The sequence below is a fragment of the Bubalus bubalis genome, chromosome 8 (genome assembly GCF_019923935.1).
Source record: "Bubalus bubalis isolate 160015118507 breed Murrah chromosome 8, NDDB_SH_1, whole genome shotgun sequence".
Taxonomy (NCBI): Eukaryota; Metazoa; Chordata; class Mammalia; order Artiodactyla; family Bovidae; genus Bubalus; species Bubalus bubalis.
The window spans coordinates 111560744-111572941 of NC_059164.1; the positions used below are offsets into that span (position 1 = coordinate 111560744).

Consider the following 12198-nt stretch of genomic DNA (forward strand, 5'->3'; position numbering starts at 1 on the left):
TAGTAAACCTGCTTAAAACCTCAGCCTCTGGATGAGGAGTTAAAAGTTCTATTACGTGCGATACGTTGTAATTTTTTTGTACCTTTTGAGAAAAATACTGTAAACCGAGTACACCTTCTTTGTCCTCCTGAAAGTCATTTCATGTTACGTGTTACGTGTTACGTGCCCAGTTCACCTGTTCCTTACATCTGTAATTTCTGACGTCTGTAATTGTAGACAGTGTGAGCGTGACCCTCCTAGCTAAAAGGCTAAAATTTGGAGCTCTATCAAATGAAAAACTTGCGTATTTTAAATACGCAGGCACTCTGGCAGAGCTTGAGTTTGTTTGGCAGGACACACAGCTGCTTTTTCAGCCATTGTCTTTTCAGAAACTGTCTCATCGAGTCTGTTGATAGGCTGTTCTTTAGTTAAGGCAGCTGACGCACACAGGGGCGGAGAGCTCCAAATTGCGGCTCTAATGAGCCTGCGTTAGCGACTAGACGCGAGTGGGCACCAAGGGAACCTTTGAGGAGAGGGACACGGCCCTGGCCTCTAAGGGAGAAGCATGGAGTTTCCGGCCAACCGTTCTGAAGCAGGAGCACCTCTTCAGAGCCTGTTTGGTGGTTGGGTCATTTTAGATGAATTTATAGGGATCTCATTTATAGAGGAATCTAAGAGCAAAACCTTTAAATTTTTGTTTGTCCTGAAATCACTTTTCAATTTGCTCATAGCCCAGAATAAATGAATCAGTTGCTAAAGGACAGCCATCTGTTTTGTAGACATAATGACAAATGGGAGGCGGCACTGGGGAGGGAGTTTAAAAAGCCCTCCCACCACCTTTAACTGTTAGGCCATTGAACGGCCTTTTATTTTTTCAAAGTTAAGTTCAAGCATATTGAGGGAAGCAATTAGAAAAGTGAAGCTAATTTACTTACATTTAAATGGGTTATCTTAAAGGAAAACTTGATTCAGAATGTTTTGGGAAACTTTTAATTTTTGTTGTGGATATTCTAAATGATTATTTGGAAGGATAATTTATGAAATAGAATATAAGATTGCCAAATGGCCACAGGTTAGAAAAGCTAACCTTCCCTCATCCACGTGCTGATCTGAAAAAAAACTCACCATTTGAACCGCATGTGATATGGTAGTTTGGTAAAGAGGTGCTTGTTTAGTAAACATTTGCTGGGTTTTTTTTTTTAATTAATAAAACACCATGCCTTTTAAAAATTTTCAGTTCCAAGAACCCAGAAGAAGCAGAGCTCGAAGACACGCTCAACCAAGTGGTAAGGTGCTGGCTAGTTACGTCGGTTTTCAGGAACTTTCTCTCTGACAGATGGCTTTAAGGTTATGTATATGAGGCATCTGAAAAGTAGTAGAAACACTTATTTTATTCTAAATCCGATTTTACTTCCTGTACTGAGTCAGTAATTTTAGCATTTGTACCTTTCTCATTAGTACTAAGTCTAGACCAACTTAGTGTGATTTAAGGAGTGGATGACAGTATTAAAGATTACAGGGGCAGTATTTTCTGTCCCTCTAAATGTCAGCATACGGGGTGGGACAGACCAAGACCCACGTGTTGCCTCCCGGCCTGTGGCTGGGACTGGTCGTAAGGCGTGTGTGTGCTCTCTGGCGGCTTTCCAGATGGTGGTCTTCAAATACATCGAGGACAAGGACGTGTTTCAGAAGTTCTACGCAAAAATGTTGGCCAAGAGGCTCGTGCACCAGAACAGTGCGAGCGACGACGCCGAGGCGAGCATGATCTCCAAGCTGAAGGTAAGGCCGGCTTCTCTCGGAGAGAGTCCCTCCCAGTCCCTCCAGGCTGTCATCTGGGCCGAGCCATCAGCTGTGATGGCGTGGTGTAAGTGCTGCCGCTGCACGCCAAGAGCCCACCACCGTTGTCGAGACGCGTCCAGGCCCCCCCACAGTCCTTGAGACGCGTCCAGGCCCCCCCACAGTCCTTGAGACGCATTCAGGCCCCAGTCATAGGGCTGCCTGTACTCTCCCCGACACTCACGCGTGCGCCCATGGGCATGCACACACAGGTTCCCAGACACAGACATGCGCCCACACATACACACACACACGCCCTTCTGCTGCAGCTGAGCCCATCCAGCGCATCCTCTCCCAGCTCCTGCGCACAGCCCCAGCTCTGCACGCCCCCACCCCCCACCTGCCCACTCCCCCCACCACCAGGAATGGCTCCAATTGGCGTGGCCTCCACTCGTATGTTTGGCTGGCCTTGAGCAAGTGGGGCTTTTTGTATTTCTCTGGGCTTGGTTGACTGTTAGTAACCCCGCGTCTGTGGGAGGACAGGAAACATCAGCGTTAGCTGGCTGTTGAGCATTTATTTCTTAATTCGGCTCCCGCTGCACCTGGCCTCTCAGGTGCTGTTCCATGTTTTACGGTGTATTTCACTGTGACGGGAAATTAGTTACTGAGAGTGTTGCCCGGTGCGGGCTGCTGTGACAGAATACTGTAACTGAGTGGCTCACACAGGAGAGAAGTTTCTCAGAGCTCCAGAGGCTGCCGGGATGCGCAGGTCAAGGTCCAGGCAGCTCAGTGTCCGGTGCAGGCTCTCCGCCCCCCACCCCCGCCCCTTCCCTGAGGACGCTCAGCCGGCCCTCCTGGCCAACTCTTCCCCGCATAGAGGTCCACCCTCAGGACCTTTCCTAAACCTCGTTATCTCACCGCGGCCCCACCTTCGAGTACCATCAGCCTAGGACTTCAGCATAGGATGGAGGGGGCAGCGGGCAGGTCAGTCTGCGGCAGCAGGTGAGAGCACAGACAAGCCATGTCGTCTTGGTGTTCTCATGCTGTCAGAAATCCTTGCTCTTCCTGCCCGAGTGGTAGTCACTGTGTTCTCCCACAGTTGCTGACGGTTCTGTTTACAGCTGTGTAGGTTTTGATAGCGTATGGACTTTAATCAGTGCACATTCATAGCGTGAGCTCCTGTTACCTGCTGCAGCTTCAGTACTGCCGTTCAGTGTCTTATATGTGTATGCTCCCCGTCAGACTCCCCTGTATACATCTCTGTCTCTGGAGAAGTTAATAAGGCAGTTGTCTGGGTTTATTTCAGCAAGCTTGTGGTTTTGAGTATACCTCTAAACTTCAGCGGATGTTTCAAGACATTGGTGTAAGCAAAGATTTGAACGAACAGTTCAAAAAGCACCTAACGAACTCCGAGCCGCTTGATTGTGAGTATCCCCGGGTTCCCGAACTTCCTTGACCATGCAGGGCTCTTGGAGGAGGCGGCGCTCTTTGTAGCGAGTGCGAGAGACAGCAGATTGATCAGAAATTCAGGGCCAGGCGCACAGGAAGTCCGCCCCCCACGCACCCCCTGCCTCATGCCTCCTGGGTGATGACAGGAGGTGAAGCCGGGGAAGGGGGTTGGCGTTTCCCCCGAGGGGCCGAGCCGGTGGGAGTCTTGTGTTCAGGTCCTGAGCCCTGACTTCTTCCACTGGCTGGCGCGGCCGCCTCACCCTGGCTGGTCGCCAGCTCAGGGCGCCACTTACAGTTTAAGTTTCAGTTAACGTTTTTTCACTTTCGTTTGATTCCATTCTAGCAGTTTCTTCTATTATAAGAAACTGCTGTGGCCATACAGATGACCAGTCAAAACCTGGCTCCTTGATTGCCACTGGGGGTCAGGACAGGCTGGTGTCAGGACACACAGAGGCCCACTGGGCTCCCGCGAGGTCTGACTGCAGCAGGGGTGGCAGGTTTCGCTGACATCATACGGTGATTCTCTTGTTTTTAAATGAAGAATGAGGCTGTACTTGCCCCAAATCGAAAGCACCATTCCATTGTAAAACTTGACCGTGGTGCCAGCAGACTTGTTTTCGGCCATCTGCAGTGGTGACGTTTTGGTATAATGTATAGATTATATGTGTATCAGATACATACAGTCTTTGTGCTGTGCACAGAGGCATCAGTGGCACACAAAGCATACGAAGTCGGTTGACTTGCGCTTCTCATTGTCTTGAGTTTGAGGCTCTCAGGCCATCCAGCCTGAGGAACTCAGGGGTGCCCTGAGGGGACTGAGCTTATTGGTGGCTGAAAACCAGAGCAGATGAAGCCAAACAGGCACATGATGTTATAATTCTGAGTTAGATGAGGAATGGAAGACTCACTCTTTGCAGGAAGAGAATTTGTGGCTCTTTTTCCCTTTACTTCCCAGGTGGCTCAGCCAGTAAAGAATCTGCCTGCAATGCGGGAGATCCCTGGGTGGGAAAGATCCCCTGGAGAAAGAAATGGCAACCCACTCCAGTATTCTTGTCTGGAGAATCCCCGTGGACAGAGGAGCCTGGTGGGCTATAGTCCATGGGGCTGCAAAGTCAGACACAACTGAGCGACTAACACTTTCCCTTTACTAAATTTAATTGAAATTTAGTGTGTTTCATTCTCAGTTTTATATTAAAGCAGGATTTTTCACTTAGTGTGTTTTTCTTTTAATAAAAAGCAATTTAAGTTTACCTGCTCTGTTGGCATTTTCCAGTTTATAAGGCTAATGTATTCCTGAACTTTCCCCCTCCCCCAGTGGATTTCAGTATTCAAGTGCTGAGTTCCGGATCGTGGCCCTTTCAGCAGTCTTGCACGTTTGCCTTGCCATCGGAGGTAAGGATGGGTTCCTCTTGTGTTCCCTTGGTGTTGGGCAGGGGTGAGGAGGGGCCCCTTCGTGCCAGCGTGCCTGCAGAAGGCCTTCCTGCTGGCCGCGCCGCGCCCAGGCAGCCCTGAGCACTGGCCGGCGTGGGGTCAGGCGGTGGCACCTCCGGCCCCACCCAGCTGTGGTGGTTACTCTCAGAAAGTAGGGCCTCATAGTTCTGTGATGAACGTCTTGCTGATCCCTACTTGTCTTGAACTAGAGACTTTTTTTTAATTGTACTTTCAAACATGTGTAAATTAACGGACTTCTGCAAGATAATAAACACTTGATATTTGTAGTTCACTTTTATGTCAGCATTTTGTCCTGTAAACTAGGGCCAGTGTTTGTGTTTAGAGATGTTGACCGTAGGATGTGTTGAGGTACACGTTTCACAAGTGCTCTCCCCACTTTGTACACAGCTGGAACGGAGTTACCAGCGATTCACAGCCTTTTATGCCAGCCGTCACAGTGGCAGAAAATTGACGTGGTTATATCAACTGTCAAAAGGAGAATTAGTAACAAACTGCTTCAAAAACAGATACACTTTGCAGGTAAGATCACTTTTTATTTTTGAGGTTGGTTGGTTGGTTTGTTTAATATAAATGAAGATAAGATGAATTATAGAAATCCAACAGTAACACGCAACAGAATCTAGAGTTAAGCTTCTGCAAAATAATACTGAGGTTAAATAGCTTGAATTTTATGAGTCGGAGAGGTGAGTTCTCTGTAGCTAAGGGAGAAGTTACTCAGTAATGCTGAACCTCACTTTTCTCCTCCACAAAAGTGGGAGGGGGCTGTTAGTGCTTGGACTTTGTGTGCAGTGTGAAGACTAAGTGAAATTGAATGTATTTTAATAAGTGTTTGAGGGCTTCCCTCGTGGCTCAGCAGTAAAGAGTCTGCCTGCCAGTGTAAGAGACGCAGGTTCAGTACCTAAGTCAGGAAGATAGGTTGGAGGAGGAAATGGCAGCCCACTCCAGGCTTCCCGTTCTTGCCTGGGAAATCCCATCGACAGAGGAGCCTGGGTGGCTGCAGTCCCTGGGGTCGCAGAGTGTCATTGACATAGCTTCTGCTTGACACACACTAAGTGTTCAGACACTAGCTTTAAAAGCTGGAGTTTCATGTATCTAATTATGATAATAGCTGTCTTCCTTTGACGGGGCAGTTTCATGTTAACAGCAGCCTCAGCGCTCGCTCACCGCGGTGCTCAGCACCATGTGGTGGTAACTGTCACTTGGTTTCCGGTTTATCGCTGAGAAGCCAAGCATCAGCCTGGCGAAAGGACCTCCTCTGGCTCCTGGCTGATAAGAGCCAAAGTTTCCGTTAAGATCTTGTCCTTTAAAGATTCCATCTTGAAGAGGGTTCACTTGTGTGCTTATAAGCTTATAAAAGCAATTATTAATCTATACGTGTTAAGAAACTTCTGACTGCATTTTGCAGACTCAACCTGCTCATTATACTTTCAGTAATTCTGCTCTAATACACTGAAGTGTCTGATACTCCGTTACACCAGGTCCAGAGATCTTTATCAGCTTGAATATGGATTTCTATACAGCTAACCCTTGAGCAGCGTGGGAGTTTGGGGCACCGACCCCCTGGGCAGTTGAAAATCTGCACAAAACTTAGAGTCAGCACCTCGCATCCAACAGTTTTCTTATATCTTCAGATTCAACAAACCTCACATCTGTAGCACTGTCCTATTTACTGTTGGGGGAGGGGAATCCACAGATAAATGGACCCACACAGTTCAAACCCATGTCAAGGGTCCCCTATGCAATTGAAATTGTTTTCTTTCTTCCCAAGTATACATAGAAGAATCTGAGTTCAGACTTCATTACCTAAAATTTTAGTGCCCACCCCCCCCCACTTGGGATCAGTAGACATGTAAACTTTATTGAGATCATTTACATAAAAAGACACCCCATCTTAAGTATTCAGTTTGCGTCATTCAAAGGTCCACTGTATTTACATAGACAAAACATGTGGAAGAAAATGCAGAATCCTCGAGTGTCTGTAAAGGTGGGGAGTGGCGTCTTTGAGGAAGAAGTGGATCCTGGTGGAATTGTTAGATGGGTGTTACTCCCGCTTAATGGATCGGCTTTGTTTTTTGCGTCTATTCAGAGCACTGGTTTCCTAAGTAAGTTCTTTTGGGAGTTGCCCAGCATTTAGCTCATTCCTGTCTTTCCTTCGCATGGGGCCCTGAAGGCATCCACATTCCAGATGGCCATCCTGCTCCAGTACAACACAGAGGACGCCTATGCCGTGCAGCAGCTGACGGACAGCACCCAGATCAAAATGGTATTCCAGCCTCTGTGTTCTAGGGAGGGGAAGGACCCTGAATAGGCTCTTCTTCCAGGGCTCAACACATAATGTGTTAAAAGCTTAATTTTTAAACTCAGTGTAACATATACCTACACACGCACATGTCCACATGGCTCGCTTTTCTCTCATTCATTTAGCTTGTTCTCAGCCCTCTTTCCAGCTAAGCTTCCCCTTACTAAACTTAAATTTTCACCAAATGTTATCCTTCCTGCTAATCTTTTTTTATTGAGTTACATTTCACATAACATTGAATTCACCGTTTTATATGACTCAGTGGTTTTTCACAGGGTTGTACAACCACCATCGTCATACAAATCCAAAACATTTCCATCAGCGTAAAAAGAAACCAGTAACTGTAAGCAATAACTACTCTTTACCTTCATCTTTTTGTGCCGGAAAAAATACATTCAAGTATATGGATGGACCACATTGTGTCTATCCATTTATTGGTTGATGGACATTTGGGTTGATCCAACTTTTTGATTATTACGAATAACACTCCTGTGAACATATGTGTGCAGGTCTTTGGATGGACGTACTTCCAGTTCTCCCCGGTATACACCTAGCTGCAGAATTACAGTCATGATAACTTACATTTATCTTCTGGAGGAACTGCCAGGCTGTTCCACAGTGGCTACCCCAGCTTGTGTTCTCAGTGTGAGAGTTCCACTCTCTGCATCCTTGCCAGCACGGTGCTCATCCATTTTAGTGGATGTGAAGTAGCATCTCATTGTGCTTACCTGCATATCCCTAATGATGTTTATGCCCACTTTTAATTGGGTTATTTGTCGTTTTGTTGAGTTGTAAGAAGTCTTCTATTCTGTGTAGTAGGCCCTTTTCGGATAAATGATTTACAGGTATTCCCTCTACTCTGGGTTTTCATTTTCTTTATCACGCATATGGTTTTAATTTTGATGCAGCCCACTTTATTTTTCTTCTGTTGCTTATGCTTTTGGTGTCAGACGTCTAAGGAATCATTGCCTAATCCAAGGTCAAAGATTGTTCTTCCCTGTTTTTTCTTGAAGTACAGTTGGCTTATTGTTGAAGTATAACAAGTATACATTAATACGTTAGTTTCAGGTGTACATCATAGTGATTGGATATTTTTATACATGTGTTTCCCCTATTGGTTGGTACTGGCAACCTTGTCGAAAATCAGTTGGTTCTAGATGTATTTCTAGATTCTCAGTTCTTTTCCACTGATCTAAATGTCTCTTCTTATGCCAGTACCACATTGTCTTTTTGTAATAAGTTTTGGAATTGAGACATCCAACTTTGTTCTTTATCAAACTTGTGTTAGCTGTTCTGGGTCCCTCATATTTCCATATAAATTTCAGAATTAGCTTGTCCGTTTCTGCAAAATAGGCAGTTGGAATTGTGGTGGCGATTGTATTAAATCTGTAGGTTGCTTTGGGAGAATTGCCACCCTAACAATATCCAGTCTTCTAATCTGTGAACATGGATGTCTTTCTCTGTTTATTCAGATTATCTGCAATTTCTTTTAACTGTGTTTCATAGTTTTTATCATGCAAGCCTTTTTACACTTATTTGGTTAAATTTACTCCTAAGTATTAAGTTTGATACTTTGGTGAAATTTACTCCACTAAGTATTCTATTAAGTTTGATGCTATTGTTAATGAAATTGTAAATTCATTGCTGGTGTACAGAAATACAATTACCTGTTGGATCTTATATGCTGCAGTCTTGCTGAATGCATTTATTCTGGTACTTTTTGTATGGATTCTTTAGGACTTTTTAACTATGCAGTCATGTCATCTATAAATGCAAGTAGTTTTGCTACTTACTTGTACTCCTTGGGTGTCTCTGTTTTTGTTGCTTGCTTGCTGTGGATAGAACTTCCTGTACAGCGCTGAGCTGAAGCAGTGAGCACGGCACCCTTATCTCGCTCTGACCTTGAGGGAAAGCTTGCAGTTTGTCGCTGTAAGTGTTTCTTAGATGCTGTTCACTAGACTGCAGACATTCCCTTCTGTTTCTATAGTGTTTTGTTTTTTAGCGTTTTCATCATGAAGGAGTGTTGGATTTTGTTTAAATGTTCTTGCTACTCTATTACGATGACCGTGCTTTTGTCTATTGATGTGTGTTATGTTGATTGTTTTTTTAAATGTTGACCCACCCTTGCATTCTTGGGATAAATACCACTTGGTCATGGTATATAATACTGTTTATATGCTGCTGGGTTTGGTTCGCTGGAATTTTCTTGAGGATTTTTGCTTCTTGATTCATAGGGAACTTGGTCTGCCATTTTCCTGTGATAGCTTTGTCTGGTTTCGGTGTCAGGGTAATATTGGCCTCATGGAACGTGAATTAGGAAAGTCATTTATTTTTGCGTCATGCTTCAAATTAGCCCAGAATACATTTTCAAGTTCTAATAACACAAGAATTTGCTTCTGTGCACATGAGTCTCTTTTTTTCCTTCCTTATTCCTCACCAGGAGGAGGAGGCTTCAGTTATGGTGGAGGCTCAGGTTGCCCCCAGACCGCGGGGAGGGCTCTGCTCTCGGGAACTCCCTTTTCGGAGCTGGGCGGCCCCCCGCTCCACTGTTCAGCCTCCGTGCTAGTCCCTCAGCCAGCTATTCCCCACTTCCCTCTCCTCTCCTGCACGAGGACTGTTGGCTGCTCAGTCACTCTGGCTCGTGAAGACAGCCTCTGTGGCCGTGCCACAGGCATGGCCACCTCATCCTTATCCGGCTCCGGGCCGGTCAGCACACCCGGAGGCCTCTCCAGCTGGGCCTCGCCTGGGCCGAAATGGCCTTCCTTTAAGGGCAGGGGGGCATGTGAGTATCCCGGCGGCTGTCCTGCTATGTGGGGTCCCAAAGCTGGGGCGCTAGAGGAGAGCTGAGACAGGACAGACCACCCGCTCTATGCGTGCAGAGACGGCCCGGGGGCATAGGTTCACCAAAGTCGAGTCAGCAGCAGGGTCTCGGGCACCACCTCTGTCGTGTTTGTGAACAGAAGGTGCGTGCAAGGCCACTGAAGCTCCTGCCCATTATTTTCAGTGCTGTGTCCAAGATGCAGTCAAGGAAGTCGATCTTAAACGTTCTAGTCTTTATTAGTAGAGTTGTGAGTTTTAATGCTGGGTGATCAAGAGCAGAAAGGGGTTGCTGCCACTTTTCAGAGTAGGTTTGGGGAGCAGCTGAGGGGCGCGGCCCTCTTTTCCCTCTGGACATATTCTTCTGCTTGGGTCACTAATTTTTCCCCAAAAATGGACTCTGTGGGATTGGCTGTGGTTGTTACTGCAAAGAAAAAAATGTATTTTTCTCTTTAATTGCAGGACATTTTGGCACAAGTCCTACAGATTTTATTGAAGTCCAAGTTATTGGTACGTCTGTGTTCTTTGAACGTTAAACTGGAAGAAAGCCGTTTCCTGAGATGATGTACTAACAGTTGTTTTCTTACAGGTCTTGGAAGATGAAAACGCAAATGTTGATGAGGTGGAATTGAAGCCAGATACCTTAATAAAATTATATCTTGGGTATAAAAAGTAAGGAATATCTGCTAAGTAGATGGTCCTAGGCCGCAGACTCACCCCCAGACCCCAAGCGAGCACACGGGTGTCACCGCACACGGGGCTGAGCCCAGTGCCGGCCTCTGCCGGGGCTTTTGACCTCTCTGGCCATCCCGGGTGCTCCTCCATTTGACTCTCAGTTTTCGGGGTTCTCTTCATTTGGTAAACGGCTTGCCTAGAAAGCCTGGCCCTCTGTGCCCCCGTATCCTGATGTTATTTCACTTGGCAGTTGGGGAGAGCAGGTTACGGAGCTGAATTTCCTGGGACACAGCCGTCCCGTTGCTGGCAGAGTAGGACCCCGCCCCGTAGAGAACTAGGGGGCCTTTCACAGAGATGACGTGGAAACGGCCTGGGGAGAAGGGAGGTTGTCGGTCATGCTCTGTCTGGGGGGCAGAGACCCTCTTTAAGACCGAAAACAGAAAGCAGCTTTACTGCATGTCTTTGAAAGCAATAGTGACTGGTCTCCTCGATTTTCTTGACAGTAAAAAATTAAGGGTTAACATCAATGTGCCCATGAAAACAGAACAGAAGCAGGAACAGGAAACCACACACAAAAACATCGAGGAAGATCGCAAACTACTGATCCAGGTGACCGGGGCCGGCCCCTGGCGCGGCAGGCGGCCGCCCGCAGCTGGGGGGCAATTCCCTCGGGCTGTGTGTTGCCTGGGACTTGGGAGAGGCGGCCTGGATGATGGATGGTTCTGGGTGGAGTAGATGCAATACCAATGAAACAGATGAGAGCAATGAGTCCATAAAACGGGCGGGAGCGAGGCTTGTCTGGTGGAGCTCAAGTGCCGTCTGTGTGGCTTTGAGGCCTGAATTTTTCCTCATTTTAAATGTGTATTCTAGTTGGGTTAAATTACTAAAATTGCTGCTCACAGAACCAAAACACTTTAACGTTTGTTTCGTTCGCGCCGAAACAAGCAGAATCGGTCCCCTGTGTCCTTGGACCTTCAATGTGTTCGTTCCCTGTTCGGAACCCAGTCTTGTGCACAGAGCGCACCCTGCAGCCTCAGTGCTGCTGCTGCTGCTGCTGAGTCGCTTCAGTCGTGTCCGACTGTGTGCGACCCCATAGACAGCCTTATTGCTGTTTCTCCTCATTACAGATAAGTTCTGGTTAACTGTGGAAAACAAGGTCTGTTTTTCGTTCCTTGGTCACATAGGCGGCTATTGTGAGAATTATGAAAATGAGGAAGGTCCTAAAACACCAGCAGTTACTTGGAGAAGTCCTGACTCAGCTGTCCTCAAGATTCAAGCCCCGGGTCCCAGTAATTAAGGTACAGGAATCCCCCAGCAGCAGGATTCAGATGATTATTATCTCAGGAGACAAAAGAGGCGATGACTGTCACGGAGGAGCTTGGCCTAGTCACGTAGAATAGGTTTCCACAAAAGAAAACAGGCCGAATTCTGAAACGGTCATTTTGAGACGTGCAAAATCCTCAGCATTCCGCTTGCTGAGCTTCTCAGAGCGAATAGCGCTGGCCCGGGAGTTTCCTGCGCGTGCGGAGCCCGGCGGGAGGCCCCCCCGGGGTCATTTCACACAGAAACCAGGCGGCTCCTTCCCCTTCCGAGACCCGAGGGCGGCAGGTTGAGGGGGCGGTGGGAGACCCTGGGGTGAGGCGCCCCGGGGCGGGGGGGGCTCTGCGGGAAGTGAGAGGCGCCCCCCGCAGGGCCGGCGCCGGGCTGGGGGGAGGGCACCCCCTGGGAAGGGTGGGAGAATCCCTCTGTCT

At 47.3% G+C, this 12198-nt stretch overlaps 1 protein-coding gene across 3 annotated transcripts in view; it reads left to right on the forward strand.

Annotated features, from left to right (window-relative positions):
• CUL1 (cullin 1) overlaps window positions 1–12198 on the forward strand; it is an 89303-nt gene that overhangs the window by 76549 nt on the left and 556 nt on the right. For all 3 annotated transcript variants that reach the window (XM_006070125.3, XM_025291742.2, XM_025291743.2), the window contains exons 12-21: window positions 1217–1265; window positions 1627–1758; window positions 3062–3179; window positions 4520–4596; window positions 5044–5175; window positions 6827–6919; window positions 10235–10282; window positions 10362–10444; window positions 10951–11056; window positions 11632–11745. In XM_006070125.3, coding sequence (XP_006070187.1) covers window positions 1217–1265; window positions 1627–1758; window positions 3062–3179; window positions 4520–4596; window positions 5044–5175; window positions 6827–6919; window positions 10235–10282; window positions 10362–10444; window positions 10951–11056; window positions 11632–11745 — 952 coding nt within the window. The remainder of the gene's footprint in view (window positions 1–1216; window positions 1266–1626; window positions 1759–3061; window positions 3180–4519; window positions 4597–5043; window positions 5176–6826; window positions 6920–10234; window positions 10283–10361; window positions 10445–10950; window positions 11057–11631; window positions 11746–12198) is intronic.